Source organism: Gobio gobio (genome assembly GCF_949357685.1).
Source record: "Gobio gobio genome assembly, chromosome: 7".
Taxonomy (NCBI): domain Eukaryota; kingdom Metazoa; phylum Chordata; class Actinopteri; order Cypriniformes; family Gobionidae; genus Gobio; species Gobio gobio.
Genome location: NC_137103.1, coordinates 22,468,105 through 22,489,086, shown reverse-complemented (window position 1 = coordinate 22,489,086; position 20,982 = coordinate 22,468,105). Strand labels below are relative to the sequence as shown.

Sequence of the window (20,982 nt, the reverse complement as noted above, 5' to 3'; positions counted from 1 at the left end):
AAATCCATAGTCACACACTTCCGAGAAGCCCTCTGGAGAATCAACATGCTATGTCATGCTGAGAGTGAGGGCTATTATTAGCGCTGAACTCGCGTGTGTTTGTGTGTCCTTTATTGCAGATGACCTACGACCTGACGGGCTCATTGGACAAGAACAAGGATGTTCTTCCCCAAAACATCTTGTTCGTTATGAAAAGTAAGGATTAGGAGTTTTGTGCTATTGTCAACCTCTATATGGTCAAAAATTTGACCGTGGTAACTGTAGCCTCTATCAAAAGAGTTACTATAGTATTGTTACTACAATAAAATAAATTGTCACAGCAAGAGTAAATTAGACTTTGACTGAGATCACTCATTCATACACTACAGTTTGGGATTGGCAAGGATTTTTTTTTTTTATGTTTTTGAAAGTTTATTACGCCCACAAAGGCTGCATTTATTGATCTGCAGTAAATCAGTGAGCCATTTCATTTGTGTATTCTTTTGTTTTATGCCTGCTATAATTATGAGTAAAACATCAGAAATTGCTACCTTGAGGAATAAAGGTGAATTGCACTTATTGAGTCATAGGAGATTAAATTATTAATCGACCCTATACCCTATACACACAATTTTTTTTTTTTTTTTTTTTAAGAAAAAAAAATAGAAAACAGACATTCTATTATAATTGTATTAATTTATTATATAGTCCCGGGTCGATAAAGACGTATGTGTTTAAGGGTTAATGCATTGCCTTGAATGAAAAATATCAATCTAAGATGGTGAACAATTGGAGAGAAACGTTGATTAATAGAACACTTTAAATAGCTTAAAGTACTGTTAAACATAATTTAGTGTAAAAACAAATGTACTATTTTACCCAATATTGGTTTTGTGCTATACGTTCTAACTCTAGACTGTTAAACTCGTGGTGAGTCAAGTCTTTTGTGCGCTGAGGAGCATTATGCGTATGACACAATTGCAAAGGGTTAAAAATTCAGTCACTTAAGCTGCGTCACTATTAACTAACATCTAGTTACTCCTCAACATTGTAGACGTGTGAACTGTGATCTTAACATTCATACCTGCTGCAGTGCATTTCCACGCTCACTCCGTATAACACCCCCCCCCCCCCCCCCCCCACGTTAAGCAGGTCAGAGGTCGGCATGAGGCAGGAGCGTGAGCACACGTTGAGATCTGAATGGGGCGCTGTTATGTTGTTTGTTAGGGTGTTCATGGGGGATGGTGTAAATAAGGGGAGACAATTAGCTCTGGCGCCTGGCGTAATTAAGCTCCAAACGTGTGTAGCCTTGTGTTTATTTTCTCTCTCCATCTCTCTCTTCCCTCCTGAGCAGCAAGTGAGAACGTGCTCATCCATCAAATGTTCCAGTGTAAGCTGACTCAGACTGGCTCATTGGTTCCACACCACCAGCGGATGAAGCTTCGTGGGCCCAAAGGCACTTTGCTTAACAAGAGTGCTACACTAAATCCTGCCAGAGATGCCAAGAAATATGTGGAACTGAACAAGGTACCACAATACAACAGTGGAAACTTCACAGCCTCTTGACACCCGTTTAATTTGGGTTTATTTGCAAAGTATTTATTTTAAATAAATGTAAATAATATTTTTAAATCTATATTTTATATAATATTTTATAAAATTATATAAAATATTATTTAGTTATTAAAACAACAAATAAAACAAAAATAAGTAAATACATATTTTATAAAATATATTTATTAAGTAGTATTTATTTGTTCATTTTTGACACATTTGCAAATTATTATTATTTTTTATTTGTTTGTTTTTGTTTAAATAAAATAAATACATATTTTATAAATATGCACTTAAATACGTTTAAAAAATATGTTATTTCTTTATATATTTTAAGGCATTTTATTATAAAAATTAGCATTTTGTTTGTAATTTTTTTTATTTAAATATATTTTTATCAATATTTATATAAAATATTATATTTTATAAAAAAAATATTTGTGTTTATTAAAAACAACAAAAAACAAATATTTTATAAAGATATTTTTTATTTACTTGTTTTTTACATGTTTTGTTTGTTTTTATTGTGACAAAAACAATAATGATTAATTGAAAGAATGGAGAAAATTCAACATTGGATTTAATGTGAATAAATTGGCTGCTTAAAATATTTTAATGTTGTTTTGGATATTCAACAATAGAATCAACCAATCCTTTTTTTCTCGTCGTCATTTGGTCACATCAGACGTGTGAACAGACCTTTGTGTATTGTGTTTCTGAGCGTCTGTGTCGTGTTGTAGATAGGCTTCCCTCCATCCACTATGACGTGTTTCTGAACTAGCGTTGTTTGTACTCGGTGTGACTTTACAATCCTCCACAAACGCATACAGTGACGATCATACACCACATGACACTGCCACAAACAAGTCGGACATAGTCCATGAACAAACAAGCCAGAACAAACCGTGCCTTTTTCCAAGCGGTTTTATTTTTAGCTTATCGAGCCTGTGCTAGGAAGTGACCTAAATTAGACACCGTTACCCCAAATACATTGTTCATTGATCAGCTTTCCATAGCCAGATATCCCATTCAAAACACAGGGCTTTAACCGACCACGTCACACAAACACACACAAACACACAGATGCGTCACTCGGGTTGTTTGCTCTTCACACAGCTCCACATCTGCTGCATTTCTCAATCACCCTCCTCCCTTTCATATACTCGCAGTCTGTTTTTCTCTCAGACTGAGTTTGTATTTCGATGATGTGCTGTAAGTCTCTCATTTTACATTCTTTCTGTCACAGCCATTAGTTCTGAGCTGACTTCTTGGGTGAATCAAAAACAGAATTCACCACAAAATCAAAATCAAAAAATCTGAAATGAACAAATACTTCTATGAAGTAGTAGACATACTTAAGTTAAATAATAAATCACTGGGGGGGTTTTCACTGTATAGTATGAGAACAAAATAGTTTACGTCTTTACTAAGGGTCTTCAGTTGAGGGTCCAAAACTGTTTTGTAAAACATTTTAAGTTAAATTAAAATGTAATTATATGTGTATGTATATATTAATTAAATATTATTTGGTAGCACTTTAATTTATAATGACCATATTCTACATTCCTTAATCCTTTCCCATACCTAAACTTAACAACTACCTTACTAACTATTAATAAGCAGTAATTAGGATTTTAAGGCAAAAGTCGTAATAGTCGTAATACTAATAATAGTTATAGTTTATACTGAGAATTGGACCCTAATCTAAAGTGTGACCGATTATTTTATATGCGTTACAATTTAAACAGCAACGTGTACATTAAAGGGTTAGTTCACTTCAAAATGAAAATGTCCTGATATTTTACTCACCCCCATCTCTTCCAAGATGTTCGTTCATGTCTTTCTTTCTTCAGTCGAAAAGAAATTCAGTTTTTTAAAAGGAAAACATTCCAGGTTTTCTCTCCACATCATAGACTTCCATGGCAACCAAAATGTTGAAGGTCCAAATCAATGTGGTTTCAAAGGGCTTCAGAGGCATAGGGTCTTATCTAGCGAAACCATCTGCCATTTTCTAAATAAAACTACATACGTTTTAACCTAAATTGCTCATCTTGCGCTGCTCTGTGGCTCGCCACAGATTGCGCAATCACAACGGAAAGGTCACACTTAACGTAGGCAGAAGTACCGCCCCAAGCGAACGTGCGAGTACTAATACAAACACCCTTTAACAAAAAACACTCCAAATCGTCCAAACATCGTTGCTTTACCTTTTTTTTTTGCTAAAGGAGGTCTGTATTAGTCTTCGCACGTGTGCTTTGTAAACACGGGGGCGGTACTTCTGCCTAAGTCTAGCGTGACCATTCTGACTTGATTACGCAATCCTTGGCAAGTCGCAGAGCAGCGCAAGAGGAGCAATTTAGGTAAAAAAAAGTATAGACTTTTTTTTTTAAATAGCCGATGGTTTCGCTAGATAAGACCCTATTCCTCGTCTGGGATCTCGCAGAGCCTCTGAAGCCCTTCAAAGCCCTTTTGAAACTGCATTGATTTAGACCTTCAACATTTTTTTTCATTTGTTCCCTAGTTTTAGATAAATTGAGTCCATGTTTGTTGCCTTGTTTTAGTGAAATTAAGCTAGTAAAACGTGGCCACCAAAAATGAGAGAACAACTTAAAAAAAATTGGCCACAAATTAAGTCATGGGAGCGAATGTTCAGAATGCATTTTTTTCTCTCCCATGTCATGTGTATTGCTGTTTTGAGTTTTTTGCTGATAGTTTGTCATAATGTGACACAACTGTTTTTACATCTACTGTATTTAAGTGGTTATGCTTAAAGCTGCAGTCCGTAACGTTTTGCGCTCCAGCGGTTAATAAACAGAACTGCATGTGTCTTGCGGTGAAGATAGCAGCCGGAGCTACTTCTCTCTATTTATGTCTATGGCGAGTCACGCAGGGACTGTGCACCTCCGCAGCGGTTCCTACCAGTCTGGTCTGAAATAGTCCCAATATAAACACTTATTATAAGTGTACCATAATGATTCAGGGTAAGACAAAAACACGGTTTGGAAAATGGATTCATGTCGTACATTCTCATTATATAATTTTTGTAAATCTTGAACATAAAAAAGGGGGGGTCAAAATGAAGTGAGTTTTTGCTTAGTTAGTTAGTTAACTTTATTTTATCCCCCAAGGAGAAATTCTGCTTGGGCACAGTGCAGAGTTGCTTCATAAAGGTAGACCAGATAACTTAAAACAATCTATATTCTCTGCCACAACAATTTGATTTATTACACCAAATTATTAAAACTAGCTAATGAGATTAAAACCATGTTTTTACTCCAAACTTACTTTATATCACAAGTCAAATGTTTTAAATAACCTTATGTGATCTCATTTGGCTTTGGATCAAAAAATCAGACAGAAAATATATTTTACAATATTTTGCATAATTATAAAAGCTCGAGTAGCATTGCGTTATAAATATAATCTATTATGAAAACACCCAACATGGTATAAATAACACAGATATATATTGTCGCGATTGTGTGTTTATTATCTTCAAACGTGTCTATCTGCATGTTAGAAGGATTTCTGGAAGCTGTTTATGCATAGACAGTAAAAGAAATGGACACAGCGACCCCATAGGCTTCGACAGGGAAAATTTAAGTCAGGTAGAAGCACTCACTTCCTGATGGCTGAGCGTACTGCGCAGCCTCAAACTGAGCTTGACGACGTAGATGTGACGTGAGCAACCTGTCCAACAGTGGCAAGTCTTCTAGTAGTTGTGCAACGTAAAATCTGAATCCCCGAATCTTGTAGAGACAGAGAGAGTGAGCAGGAGCAACTTTTGATGAATGAAGTAGGATTTGCGACATTTCTATTGGCGTTTATGCCTCCACGTCCCCCCGATTGCCTCATAGACCGTAAAAGATTGCCTGCGAGCTTCTCCTTGGGTCTATACGGTACAGCGCGACGGAGTCGCGTGGTTATGACGCAATCGTTAGCCTACTTTTTACAAAAATGGCTTCTACGGGGCGATAGTGTAAGATACAAGGTAATGGAGCATTTTATACATTGTCGTGTTTGTTTAGAAATAAACAATGGACAAATGGAGTCTTTAAACGCCTCAGATGTAAAGATATTCACTGTCAAAGTGAGGCCAAAAGGAATGGGAGTCAATGGGATGCAAGCAGCAGGGGATGGCTTGGTTAGCAATGGCCGCCCCTATGGAAGATACACTTTCCGGGGGCTGGATTACCCCCTTGTGTTTATGTCAATGTCACATGGTATCTTTTTCATGCATGCTATATATGGACTACATGTGCATGGAGAGTGCCCTCCAGCTGCCAGTATGAAGTATGAAGAATTTTTTTATGAATGAGAGCAGCTGACGCTCATATTACAATCTTTAGAAGGTACCGATGGTTTTCATATTCATAACTCCTGACACATATTTACAAATTACGGTCACTATATGACTTTGAGAATAAAACAGAGGTCAAAAATGGAAGCTTGAGTCTTAGAACTTTTAAATGATGTATAGTTTGTCAAGGTAATTACTTACATCTGACAGTAATTTTGAGCTAATTTAAACAAAGAAAGCTTCAGTGCGCCCTCTTGCACGATGTGTTTGTCGATGTGTTTGTTCGAGTTGATGTGTGTGTGGGCGTCGCCTCAGTATTTGAATCTCAATAGAGCGCGCACTTCATGGGCATGGTCGCATTAGTGTATAATGAGCCACTCAGCAACGACTAACATCTCTCTGCTTTCAAAAGGAATACATAAACACATAATCTTTGTTTTTGATTTGGTTTACAGTGTTTAAAACCTGACATTTCAGCGTTTCTTTAGACATATGTCTCATATTTGTGAGACAAGTATTCACTAAGCTAGAGGTAATTTTCTGAAGACTATCTGAATGAACTTCTTTGACAGAGAGGCTGCAGATCGCGCATCATGTTTAATTTCTTTATTTTGCAAAAAGCACAACAATTTGTTTTTATTGTGACTGCACAAAAAAAAAAAAAAAGAAACTTAACAGATTATAATGATGTATAACACTTGCCTGAATGATAAAAAACAACAGTTATTTGAGTCTCTTTGGCACTGATAAGAAAAAAAGCAAGCCAATCAGGCCGGCACGGCGGCCGACTCGAGAGGGTTAATCTTATCTTTTGCATCCATCAAATTCCAAAAATCAAATTAAGTACCTTTTGTTTGTAAAGTCTAATTTACTGGGTTATTTAAAAAAAAAAAAAAGAATCACTACATAGTTTTGTAATATTTAAGACATTTTGGGGTTGAATTTCCGTTGCAATATTGTGATCAAAGCAAACAATATCGTTAATTTCCTTTGTGCAAAATATAATTTCTTATGATTCTGGGGTGAAATATGACTCATAAGTTCTTGACATTTTTAATAAGATTCACCCTCTAATACTGCCATCTCTCCTTTCCTTTTCTTCTCTCTGTAGTCAGGTCAGTGCTGTAGTATGTGTGTGTCTGCTTGTGTGCGTGTGTGTGTGTGTGTGTATGAGCTGTCTGATTGGCACAGTCTTATGTAAGACGCCGAGGACAAGAGCCGCTGGCACCCCTGGTTACCCACATACCCTGGTTACACTCTTACATAAGCAGTAATTCAGTTCCCATAGAGTGAGTGGGACAGTAATATAAAGTAACATGATGTATGAAACAGAAAATCACAAATGAGTGGTTTGGTTGGTTTGGTTTGACTTTTGACGAGAAAAATGTGATGAAAAAGTTGTGGCAAATTTAATTTTAATCTCTTGTATTGTGTGTCCTGAAAATGAGGAGATTTAATGTGGTGGCGGTGGTGGTGGTGTTTTCTGGGAATCAGGGCACCCCAAAGAGATTTTGATTTAAACCAGCAGTTTGCCTGCGAAATATAATCATTTTCTTTCCTACTGAGTAGCTAAATGACTGAGCCGTGTCATCAGTGTCTGTCCTTTTTCCACCAGAACAGCTGTTTGACAGAAGAAAAACAAACGGTTCCTTTGTACACTGCACAGTTTGAGCCAGTTTTGTTTTTAAAACAATATTATATCACCTTTAATTGCTTTAATATGACACTTGGGAAAATATATTTTGATTCTGACACCAGCTGTACTGAAAAGAACAGATAGTTGTCCCAACATGTTAGTCTTATGTCAGCAGATCAGTACTGGGAAAACAAGCCAACAGGCATGAAATTGGTTGGTATTGGTATTTTTATGGTACTTTTTTAATATTTGCATTTATAAATTTGGTAGATTATTTTATCCCAAGTGACTTTTAAAGGGTTAGTTCACCCAAAAATGAAAATTCTGTCATTAATTACTTACCCTCATGTCGTTCGACACCCGTGAGACCTCCGTTCATCTTCGGAACAGAAATGAAGATATTTTAGTTGAAATCTGATGGCTCTGAAAGGCCTCCATTGGCACAATGTCACTTTACACTCTCAAGACCCTTAAAAAGTACTAAAGACGTCGTTACAAAGTCCATCTCACTACAGTGGTTCTAAAATAACTTTATGAATCGGCGAGAATAGTTTTTGTGCGCAAAAAAACCCTAAATAACGACTTATATAGTGATGACGATTTCAAAACAAGGCATCATGAAGCTTCGAAGCGTTATGAATCAGTGAGTCGAATCAGCGGTTTGAATCGCCAAATTTCAGCAGTTTGGCGGTTTGACACGCGTTCCGAATCACGATTGTTCCTTTAACAGTTTATAATGATGTATAACACTTGTCTGTATGTCCAAAATCGATGGAGTATTTTGAGTCTCTTTCGCACTGATAAGAAAATAAGCGAGGTGGTATCGCTGGCGCGACCGCCAACCTCTAGCAGCTAACATGCTAAAACTATTCCGAGAGTTGTCATGATTGAAATGCTGTCCTTATGAACTTTTGTATTCATCAAAGAATCCTAAAGAGAGTATCACATTTTCTACAGAAATATTAAGCACCTCAACTGTTTTCAACATTGATAATAAGAATGTGTGTGTATATCCACTTGGTCCTCTTAGTGTTTGTTAGTGAGGGAACAAAATCTGTATGAATCCCACTGTATTTCATGAATCATGATGTTCAGAATGATGCAGACAAAGAATCAGACACTGTCATAAGTTAACTATAATTAAGGCGTCACTGCAATTTAGAGTGACGTACAGTGCGTTATTTCCCAGAACAGACCCCCTTCAGGGTTAAAAGGGCACAATAATGATGTAGCAGGACTATGATGTCGGCAACTTTCCAGTTTCTGAGTCACCTGTAGTTCAGATTAAATTAGCTGCTTTTAGTATTTTAGTATTAGTGACCTATATCCATTAAACCATTTGAACTCAATTCCCACAAATGACTGTGAAGTAGAGATTCAAGTACAGGACGTGCTGTATCAGGATTATGAGGATGACCTGTGCTGCTTTGTCTATGCGTTTCCTTTGTCAATAGGTCGTAATACTGGGGCAGCCTTTAAGAGAAATGGCATCGTCAGTTTTTCCCTTCTGGGTAAAAATACAAAAAAATACTGTGTGTATTTTACTATTTATGTGTTTTTGTTTGTTTGCTCTTGCATGATTCATTCATAGCTCTTACAATTCAGTTGCCATGCCAACATCATCTTTAAAGGGCATGAAGATGAATAGTCACATCTAGAGCGTGTCCACTCCTTCCCCTCAATACTGTCTCCTGATATACTGTGGCCTTGCTAACACTAAAGGCGTTCCTAAAAAAATGCAAGAATGTCATTGCATTAACAAAATATCAAAGCAAGTGGCATTCAGTTTAAATAAAGATAGCACACACACACACACACACTTAAAGCAAAACATTTTGATTGTGATATTATAAAATATACAATATAAAATAATAGATGGATATAAAACAAGTAGGACAAAATATCTGGACTCTGTGTGATGAACTACACCTGTGGTTACATCTGTGTGAACTTGAGGAGAATTTTAACCTTGTAAAGTCAACTGTATCATATTTAATATGCACATTTCTAAGGCCTCATACATATATATATATTCTAAATTAAAAAATAATTCCAAAAATGTCCATCTTAAAGTCATGCTACACGTGTTAAACATAATAAAGTTTACATTGTTAGTAATTATTCAAGATGAAAACTTGGTTTAGTTGGTTATCCATAATTGTTTGGGGAAATAAGTAAAAATGCAAGTACATTTTTTTGTTGCTGTTTATTTTTCTTTAACTTGTATGCAAAATTGAAATATTGCATAAAACATTTGCGAATAAAGCAGCATTTTCATCCCATGTGTTCAAGAGAAGGAAATAGTCACTTCCTGGGAAATTGGCGTAAAATATTTGTAATAAAAATGGAAGTTTCTGCAATAGGGGAAGCTACTGTGGCTGTTTTTCCGACGTCATATGTTCCTAAATCAGACTTGCATCTCAGAGCATGCAGATGAAAAGCAGTAAACGTTGTCATGTTATCTGGCACAATCATGTGAGACACTTCTGGGAAGGAATTAAAACAAATATTTTTGATGACTGACTTTGGCTCAGACATTTCAGAAAGATCAAGCCAAGTTTTGAGATGCTGTGCAATGAAATTGGTCTGCTGGTTAATCCAATCACATCCTCTGTTCAGGGAAAGTCATGTGAGCTTTTTTTGTTACGCATGGAGGGATTTTTTGCTGTTATAAATATCAGCAAATGCAAAATTGCACCAAATTGCAATTGCATGTTTTTGCTTAGTGTAACAACTCAATATATATATATGATCCATAAAAGCCTGATCTATCACATATGATACTCAGCGTAAAACATATATGCAAACTTTTAAAAAAAATAAGCTCCAATTTATGTTCATGGCATAAAATATTCAATTTAAAAAAATCATTTAATGTGTCAGTCTTTTAATGGTTAAGTAAAAAGAAAAAAAACTAAGAAAAGTGAATTTAGATGCCAGACTGGTAAATAAAGTTGTAATTAAATCATGGATGGATGGTGTAACAGTATTTTTATTTTCCTCTGCAGCTCCTGAAGAAGAAGGGAGCGACTTCTTTCCTGCAGCGGCTGGAGCGCTGTGGACCAGTCACTGTGGCAGTGCAGCTCAGGGTAAGTCCACATTAGAACCATTGCCAGCTCCCCAAACCTGACCTGATCTGACCCAGCCCATCCAGATGCTCATCATACTCCACTCCTTCCTCTTTCCAACAGCATTGGATCTCACAAAAAAGCCTACAGATTCACAGCACAAAAAGTTGCCTTGCATATAAACATTATAGATCTGCCAGGAAGACGTTTCAAAGGCCCATGTGTTTTTGGTCTGAACAACACTAGAAGTGTTCTAGTGTTGTGCTGGTCTCATAGGCCCAGTGTGGTTTGTGGGGAGGAAGGATTTTGGCCTGCTGATGTTTTAGTGATTAGGGTGGGTGATTGTAGATGTATTGGATTCTGTATGAATGAACAGCAGGCTCACTGTTACTGTGGGAGAGAAAAGCTCAACACATCAACTCACCATCCCTGATCTCATATCTAGAGATGTGAATTGTAAGGAACGTAGCGATTCTGGTTCGTTTTAATTTATCATAAATTAATTTATCATAAAATTAAATATACAAATAATCCTAAATTATAAAATGTTTATGCTATATGACAGAAATTGTGTAAATTAAATATAAGACGTTATTTATATATACACTATATTGCCAAAAGTATTGGGGCACCCCTCCACATCATTGAATTCAGGTGTTCCAATCACTTCCATGGCCAAAGGTGTATAAATCCAGCACCTAGGCGTACAGACGCTTCTACAAACATTTGTGTAAGAATGGGTTGCTCTTTAGGAGCTCAGTGAATTCAAGCGTGGTACCGTGATTGGTTGCCACCTGTGCAATAAGTCCAATATGTGAAATTTCCTCACTACTAAATATTCTACGGTCAACTGTTAGTGGTATTATAATGATATAAGTGAAAGCTTTTGGGAACAACAGCAACTCAGGCACAAAGTGGTAGGCCATATAAAATCACAGAGCGGGTTAAGCACATGCTGAGGTGCACAGTGCGCAGAAGTCGCCAAACTTTCTGCAGAGTCAATGACTACAGACCTCCAAACTTTGCGTAGAGAGCTTTATGGAATGGGTTTCCATGGCCGAGCAGCAGCTTCCAAGCCTTACATCACCAAAGCGTCGGATGCAGTGGTGTAAAGCACGCCACCACTGGACTCTAGAGCAGTGGAGATGTGTTATCTGGAGTGACGAATCACGCTTCTCTGTCTGGCAATCCGATGGGCGAGTTTGGGTTTGGCGGTTGCCAGGAGAACAGTACTTGCCTGACTGCATTGTGCCAAGTGTAACGTTTGGTGGAGGGTGGATTATGGTATGGGGGTTGTTTTTCAGGGGTTGGGCTTGGCCCCTTAGTTCCAGTGAAAGGAACTCTTAATGCTTCAGCATACCAAGACATTTTGGACAATTTCATGCTCCCAACTTTGTGGGACCGTTTTGGGATGGCCCTTCCTGTTCCAACATGACTGCGCACAGTGCACAAAGCAGGCTCCATAAAGACATGGATGGAACTTGACTGGCCTGCACCCGTTCTTTTGGCAATATAGTTTATATATATGAACTCTCTGGTATTCACAGAATCCTGAAAAATTATTTTATCACAGTTTCCAAGAAAATATTAAGCAGCACAACGGTTTTCAGCATTGATAATAAGAAGGAGAGTTTCTTGAGCAGCAAATCATCATATTAGAATGATTTCTGAAGGATCATGTGACACTGAGGACTGGAGTAATGATTCTGAAAATTCAGCTTTGAAATCACAGGAATAAATTACATTTAAGAATTTTTATTGTAAAAAATATTTTTACACTTTTTTTTAATTATCAATAAATAAATGCAGTCTTGATGAGCATAAACTTTTTTGAAAAATATTTAAAAAAATCTTACAGACCCCTAACTTTTGAATAATAGTGTATGTGCACTGTACTGTTAAGGTATTTTTTTTAAGATGGTTATTTTTATATTTTGCATCAGTGTGCCAGTAAAAAAAAAAAAATCCCAAACATTCCTTTTGCAAATATTTTAATCCACTGAGTTCGGTTTGCAAACCGAAAAACAAAAGACATGAATACAAAATGTATAAACCGACATTTACTGGGCTTCATGAACAATATTTGATTTCCCATCCCTGGTGTTCCCAACGTAAACACTCACACCTCTCCCTTTCTACCAATGGAAATGTCTGTTTGTAACACACCTCCCTATTAAAATAACGTCACATTCTTGCACACATGCAGACATGTTCTCGCTTTCATCATGACCTCATTCTCATGTCAATGGTATGCAGGTATGTGTTCATGCTCACACGCGCTAAGACTACGTGACCTGATTTCCTACCCTGTGTCTGTACCAGGAGATGTAAGGGGTAATGCAGGGATTTATGTGAAGAGCACACAGTGTTCCTGTCTAATCTGTCCCCTCTGTTCAGGGCTGATTACATCATAAAACGCATTCAATGCACACCGCTGGCACAAACACATGCGTTATTTATCCACGCCTAAATAGATCCCAGACGAGAGTGATGGAAGAAACATGAAATCTTTCAACAATAATAAATAACATCTAGTCTAATGTGTTTTTCATTACCGTTTACCCTCACGGAAAGATGGAACAGCCGTAATTGGCAGCTTTTTTAGTTTATGCCTTTGAATGGCTGATTGTATGTGTTACGGCCTGCGGCGCCGTCTTTCCCCATCTCTGTTCTGTCGGCTGGCGTCAGTAGAAATGTCATATAATGATAGCAGGCTCGTTGCCGGCTGTGCTGACACAGGCAAAGACTCATGAGCCAGTGACATCATCATTTAGATCCAGATTTTTTCAGTTTGTACCTCGTAAAGTACAGTACGCCCCTACATGGAATCTGCATGCTCCGCAGAATCCTCTGCAGATTTACACATTCTACACATCCATCACCTCATGTTTATTAAATATTTTTTACTATTTTTATTGTACTTTCCGCTACCAATATAAATAGTTTTCAGCTCCATTTAAAGGTCCCATGGCATGAAAATTTCGTTTTATGAGGTTTTTTAACATTAATATGAGTTCCCCTAGCCTGTATATGGTCCCCAAGTGGCTAGAATTTTTGATGGGTGTATGCCGAGTTCTGGCTGTCTTTCTCTGCCTTTGAGAAAATGACAGCTCAGTCGAGCTGATCTGGAATTTTCCTGTTATGACGTCATACCAGGAAAGGTTACATCCCCTTCCTCTGTTTGCCCGATGTCGTGTTTGCTGTGAATTGTGGTGAAAGCCTTTTGTGAGAGAACGCGCTGCAATGACGAGATCACAGACTTTCTGTGTACTTAATGCTCATCACTGCAGCCTTTCATGTGATAGGAATAGATCATAAAATAATGCTATTATCCACACTTTGACGATTAGTTCATCATGTGTTACAAAGTTCGTAGAATAAGGTGGAAGAAGACAGAGTCGACGTGACTGGGACTGTTTATTCAGAACCCTCTGATACAAATAAGCTCGTGCTAACAGCACAGCGCTCTCAACAACTCAGTACAATAAAACTTCCTCCAGCTCTCCGTGGTTCATGAGTGCCCAGTCAGTCTCTCTCTCTCTCTCTCATGCATGCTGTGTGTGTGTGCAGTGCCTCGCTAAACCACGCCCCCTCCGCAACATAATCTAACACTCATTACAAATGCAAAGATGTCAGCCAATCACAACAGTGGCCGTTTTCACTGAAGTTTCACAGCAGACACGCCCCTTGAAACTGGGCATTCAGCCAGAGGGCAAACATCAGTATAGAAAAAATGCCTTTTATTTCTAATTTATGACATTTTTTGATGTAAAAATCATTCTAACAATATAAGTACACATAAAAATGCCAGGCCATGGGACCTTTAAAGGCCAAAGTGTATGTAATGGAGACCAGCTAGTAAAGACCTGTGCAGGTAAAACCTCACTCCCCTGTCCTCAAGAGGTACGTTAGCGACTGGCGCTAGTGGCTGCGGCCTTTAAAAACCATGCTAGTGGGCCCACCTCCCATGCCAGAGAAGCTGGTTTGAATCCCGCCCTGTGACCCGGGTGGGAGTGAGGTTTAGCGGGGGGTGTAATGGAGGCATGCTCGCCTCCCATGCCGGAGAGTAGGACAGGTTAGGTATGCTTCATTTTTACATATACGCAAGTGTATTTGCACAGTGCGCAAAAGGTGGAAACGCATGGTTTCACAGCTGAAAAACAAATGTAGGAGACGGAACAACATCAGCAACAAACTGGAGACGTAACAGCAATAGACGGCCGCGTTAACTAGTGCTTGTCGTTTAAGAGATACCCGCAAACTTATTGCATAAAAGTACAAGGACACTTTTATAATTTCTGGAGAGAAATAGTGCAGACACTGGACAAGGATAAAACTTTCTAACTCACATGTTTCAAATGCCTACATTGAAAGGCTATTTGACTGAATGTACTGTATACGCTAAGTGTTCACATCCAAACTGTTGTATATTTTGGGCGTAACACATTTTTACGCACATTTGGCATTTCCCAAGGGAGTCAAATTTACACATTTGGAACAATTGATTTTTTTTTTAATCGTGATTAATGCACTCTTGTTGTGTGTTTAATCGCTCTTAATCGCAGACGTATCGTAAAATTAAGCATAACAAATTGTATCTAATTAATTAAACATTCATTTTGTCATCATTTGCTATATCTAGCAAAGTAAACAATCAGAAAACTGTATTTTCTGCAAGCTTCAAGGACCCTTGGAGACTCCAAAAGGACAGCAAATAACCAAGTATAAGGAGTCCATATAATTCTTTTATATAATAATACATTTATACACACCTAAGTACCCATGAAAAAAAAAACGCAGAGAAAAAAAACTTTACAGAATCGAGATTGTTTTAATTTTAGACAAGTCAAGCTGTGATACCAAACAGGACCACACGGAGACGGCAAAAAAACTGCCAAATCAACCACTTTGACTTGACTGCATAAACCTATGATTGCTAAACACAACAACGTACGCATGAGAAATCAAACATTATCCTTCCCGAGTGTATGTGGAAACAACGCAAATGTACTGTCTGAACCTGAATGCAGCGTGCGATCAGTGATCGAGAGCGCACATACACGGTTTGTTCTCTGTGCATCAATATAACAGACTCTCATGCGCTTACTGTACGAGACCAAAATTGCGTTCTTCAGAAACAATCGCAGAATTTGACAGAGCTCGTGTTTTAAAGCAAAGCACACACTGGAATTAATAATTCACTAAAAACGCAATGCGAGTTTCTATACTCTCTGATATGTCTTATGTAGCCTAATCAGACTTGCCTTCTTTACATTAGCGCTGTTTTGGACCGTTTGAATGAATTTGATAACTGGATCACTCAAAAGTTTTACGGCTTAAAATGGCCTGATCACAAACAGAGAAGCAGAAGCAGAATTGGGTTAAAGAGTTAGAATGGAAATATATATATAATATTTTACTGTATAAATCTGTGAATCCTTTGAGTTCCAAAGTGACAAAAAGGAGACGAAACAAAATGCCTATGACGAAACAAATGATGCCCTATATTTCAAGACATCTGAAGTCGTGAGTCACATACACAGCATTTATGGTTCATTTAAAAAAACATTTTTTAAATTGCCATTTTAGAGCTTGACATCTCCAGTCCCCATTACCTTTCATTATTCAGAAAAGAGTGACCTGTAAATTTTTCAGCATGTCTCCTTTTGTGTTGCACAGAAAGAAAATGAAGGGTTTTCTCCCAAAGTTATTGTAGATAATGCAAAAAAATAAACATAACAAAACTGTTGTAGTTTCATTTTGGGCCTTCTCATAAGTGGTGACAGATGGGGAGAGGAGGATGCACCATGACTCATGTTGCTACAAAAGTGGAAGCAAACAGAGTCATTGAGCCAAACTGATCTGTCTGTATGTAATGGTACGTAAACAACAGCTTCACCTGTCTTTTTCTGCCGCTCTGTCTCGTTCCAGAACTCTCTGTGTGAGATCACCAGTAAGCTGCAAGCATGCACGCCCCACTTTGTCCAGTGCGTCAGGCCCAACAACGCCGGAAAGCCTGATGTGTTTGACAGCTTCCACGTGTCCTCTCAGCTCCAGTATGTGGGGGTTCTGGAGATGGTCCGCATGATCCGATATGGATACCCAGTCCGACTGTCTTTCACCAGCTTCCTGAGCAGGTGAGATCCTCAACTCCTTAATTAGGCGCTGCTGTGATTTGTAAGGCCCTTTCCACGACTAGGGTACAAATAGGTGTCCCATTGCTGTTTTAAGCAGTAAAAGCACACATCCCATGTTCTTTGGAGTGAAAACGTTCTATTCATCAAAGAATCCTGAAAAAAAGTATTCACCGTTTCCACAAATCATGTTTTCAACATTGATAATAATGTTTCTTGAGCATATTCAGCAAATCAGCATATTACAGTGATTTCTGAAGGATCATATGACACTGATGACTGGAGAAATGGAACATTATTTAAAATATAATAATATTTCACAATATTACTGTTTTACTGTATTTTTGATTTAATAAATGTATCCATGGTGAGCATAAGAGACTTTGTATAAAATAAAAATAAAATATTGCTGACCCCAAACCTTTTAACAGTAGTCTAAGCTATTATCCATGGTAAAACTAGCATAGCATTTAAATGCATTAAATATTTGTAACCCCTTTTAAATTGATGATTTTGCCTCCTTTCCACCTCAGTTGTCTTATATTTCTACTAGGGTTGGATATTGTATGAATTTTGATTCCGATTCTGCTTAACGATTCTGATTCCTAATTTAAAAAACAAAACAAAACAAAAAAAACTTGTATTATAAGTTACATTCTAAGTCTTATGGCAGAACATTTCATTGTAGCTGAATACCATTAACAAAAATAGGGCTAAAGAACACTTACACACAGAACTTTTACCTATAGTTTTAAAATACCATAGCAAAAACAACTAGCCTAACTAACATAAGTTTCAAGCATTATTAAAGACAACTAAATACTCAGTAATTAAAAAAGGACAGAAAAAAGAGCATTCGCACAAATAAATACAACTGAACAAAGATACGCTTGAAATAAACATACATTTTCAGGTATTAAGGTACATAAACTGTAATCAAATGTAAAATAACACTGCACTTTATAAACAAAAAATACAAAGCTATAGCTGCAAAAGTTGTTCAGTCAAGAACAGCGAGTGAATTTTCTCTTTGTCTTTTGTTGTTTGATTTACGTTATTATAGAGATGCAGCAGGAATATTAGGCTGCTGTCACTTTAAGAGCTATACAGGCTTTTTCGTTAACTGTTTACGTTCACTTAAGACAAAACCGACTGTTTTTACAAGGATATTTTGATATATTTTTTGGTGCATTGTCCGTTCAAGTCCTTTCTGTGCTTGGAATCGATTTTCAATTCCCAATCCTAATTTTTACTGTATCCAGCAATTTCAATCAAACTGCAGTGTAATATCATACTTTAAAAATAAGTAGTTTCTCAGATTTCTCAGATTCTAGTCAGAATATGAGTCTGATACTGCTCCATTGGGCTGTGTTTATGGGGCGTGTTTCAACCGAACCAGGAAAGAAATCGCCTCTGCACTCAATTGGATAGACCTACAACCAATCAGAGCAACGGAGTAAGTGACAATAAAAAATATGAAATATGAAAAATATAAACAATAAAAACTAATAATAATAAATGTCATTTGTAATAAATAAAATTATTATTTTGATTTTACTGTAGGGTAATAAATGTAACCTATAAGGAAATGTGGGGGCCTTTCCTAGAGGCTGTTTTTAAATCAAGCAGTTCATATCCTGAGTATGTTTCCCAAGAGGACCATATATACAGTATATTACGTAGAGACTAACTGAGGTCAAGCCGTCTGTTAAACTCTATTTCTGTGGACGTATATTTATGTTTCTATACGCTCAGCACAAGAGGGTTTTCAATCCATTTCTGCCGCCAGGTCAAATGAGGTAAAGCAACATTCCGCTGGAAATATATCGTAAGTGCACTTTCTAAGACGCTGATATGTGTCTGCCTGACTCAGGCTGTCTGCACTATATGCTCGAGATGGGCTTTCAGTTCAACTGAGGTGAGGCAAAGTATATACCGTGCATGTGTGTGTGTGCAGGTGCTGATGTCTAGTGTGTGACACTGGTTTCACACCATGATTAATGGTCATAGGCCTCAGTGGGAACAGTTTTTTTTTTTGTTTTTTGAGTGGCCATTTTTCTGATGGGGTGTTAATGGGGCAGTTTTGGAGAGGATGAAGTGCTCTCGGATGGGTCACCCTGATCTCGGCTCAGCTTCACGTGACAGGAAGAGAGAGAAATGGGATAAAGCATTAAGGAGAAAAATTGGAAATTGGATTGAAAAAGGGGACAGGATGTAATTTCAAGAAATCTTCCCCATGCTTTTCAGAATGTGAAAGAAGGAGATAAAAGCGTGAGTAAAAATGAAAGCGGAGCAGGCTGTTCCTTCTGTCAGACAAGGGTTCAGTGTGACTCTGAGTTCATCTTCCTGGGGAACACAGTGCCTCATCTTCATGTCATACTGACACCTTTAGAATAGTCTGTTCCTGCTCTTTGCACAAAACTGGGCTTTATTTCAGCGCTGGAGAGGCTCATAAAGTTCCCACTCCGTCTTTTACACATTTACTCATTTCATTCCTCTATCTCCCCCTTTCAAACTTAACTTTTGTCTGAAGTTCACAGAGAGGTAATTAGTTTTATGTACTTCCTGTTGAAACGGGAAATTTAGTCAAAATAGCATTTGAAATTAGAATTAAGGCCCTGATATACTCATGACGAAGGTCTGTTTCGTTTAGGGGTAAAACAAAGCTCGAAATACATGACCAGCGATATACTGTTAATGAACAGGTGCCGCCCACTCTGCTGGGAGCATTTTATATAGCGTTTTAATAAAGCATAAGAAATCATAGCAAATTGGATCTTTGCACAAGCTCTACGGCACTCCAGTAAAGTCACGTCACGTTTATATATATATATATATATATATATATATATATATATATATATATATATATATATATATATATATATATATATATATATATATATATATATATATATATATATATATATATATATAATACAATAGATAGCTTAAAATCAAGCAGCTTTACCGTATTAAACATGAAAAACAGTGTCAGTGTCTCGTTTCATCAGAAGTACAACTCAGTTTTTCTACTATAAAGCTGCTCTCCAGTGTGTTCATGTTTTCACTCACGGACGTCTAACCTTGACCAACTAAACAGGCCAAATGAACCAGAAAAGATTCTCACATGAAAGAAGGCGGAGGCTCCGCGCACACTATTGCGTAATCGCAATGAACCAATGGTAGTAAGAAGGTGTTTAGAAGTCTGAGCAAACTTTTCCGGAAAGTATATTGGGGCCTTTAGTGTGTCCCAAATCATAGTGTGTTGAAATGGGTATTCCAAAGATTCCCGGATGGAATCCAAAGTGCAGATCTGCCTCTAATGGCTAATATTGCCCACAATCTATTGCGCATTGGACAAGGATTCAATTAGAACTACAAACAAGAGTAAAAAGTGTTAAAAAACTACAGATATGGCGGATGTGCAGGTCCAACAGTTAAGCAGAGCGGTTTAGATAAAGGGCTTTGAGTGATTAATAATCAGTATTTATTCAATGTTATCCACATTATATTTCATCTGCAAAAATATTGTGAACTTTTGTAAAGGTACATTTGGTCATTAACCTTTTAACTGCATTATTATGCAAATTGCAAACACACAAAGAGTTCTTTGCATGAAAGACCCACAACTGGCAGATCAACATGCTTCTTCATTTCTCTCCGAAACGGTAGACAATTAAATTAAATTGAATGTGGGGGATTTTAATTGTGACAATATGATTGACAAGGCAGTTTAAATGGTGACGGGATGCATGTAAGTAAGTGTCAGAGCTGTCCGTTAAAGACGCAGTTGTTATGACGAAGTAGTATGTCCCAAAGCTGGCCTACTCTTCTGCTAAACACTCAAACGTATGTTTCTTCGAAAAAAAAGTATATTATTTTAGGGCGTAGTATAAGTAGGCGAATTGGGACGCAGCAACAGCCATGGACATGATTTGCAACTTGCTAATGCTAGTCAGACTGGCAGGTGTTATTAGGGGGAGGGGCATTATTATTCTAAAGCATCTGATTGGTCTGATTTATATAGTGCAGGATGAGTTGTTAATATTGTTACTCAGAAGAAAAAGCTGTAAATTTGAAATGCGTATATTTGCTAAAATGCTAGCAAAGTATTTTTTGTAGTACATTATAGGTGACCTCAAAATAAAACTATAAGCCACAAATGTATAATTTTGATTTCATGAGCTCATTTGATCAGTGTAGGAATCAATGGCATGTTCCGAGTTGCATGTATTTAATCAAGACTTGAGTGTGAGACAGCTGTTGCCATGTTCCCCTAACGTTGTATACTTGATAATTTTGTCATGA

At 37.4% G+C, this 20,982-nt stretch overlaps 1 protein-coding gene across 1 annotated transcript in view; it reads left to right on the top strand.

Moving 5' to 3' along the window:
* myo16 (myosin XVI) overlaps positions 1 to 20,982 on the top strand; it is a gene marked incomplete at both ends in the record, with an annotated part of 227,562 nt that overhangs the window by 155,524 nt on the left and 51,056 nt on the right. The window contains 4 exons of the mRNA XM_079821463.1: positions 120 to 195; positions 1,334 to 1,506; positions 10,478 to 10,558; positions 16,469 to 16,674. Of these exons, the coding sequence (XP_079677589.1) occupies positions 120 to 195; positions 1,334 to 1,506; positions 10,478 to 10,558; positions 16,469 to 16,674 (536 nt within the window). The remainder of the gene's footprint in view (positions 1 to 119; positions 196 to 1,333; positions 1,507 to 10,477; positions 10,559 to 16,468; positions 16,675 to 20,982) is intronic.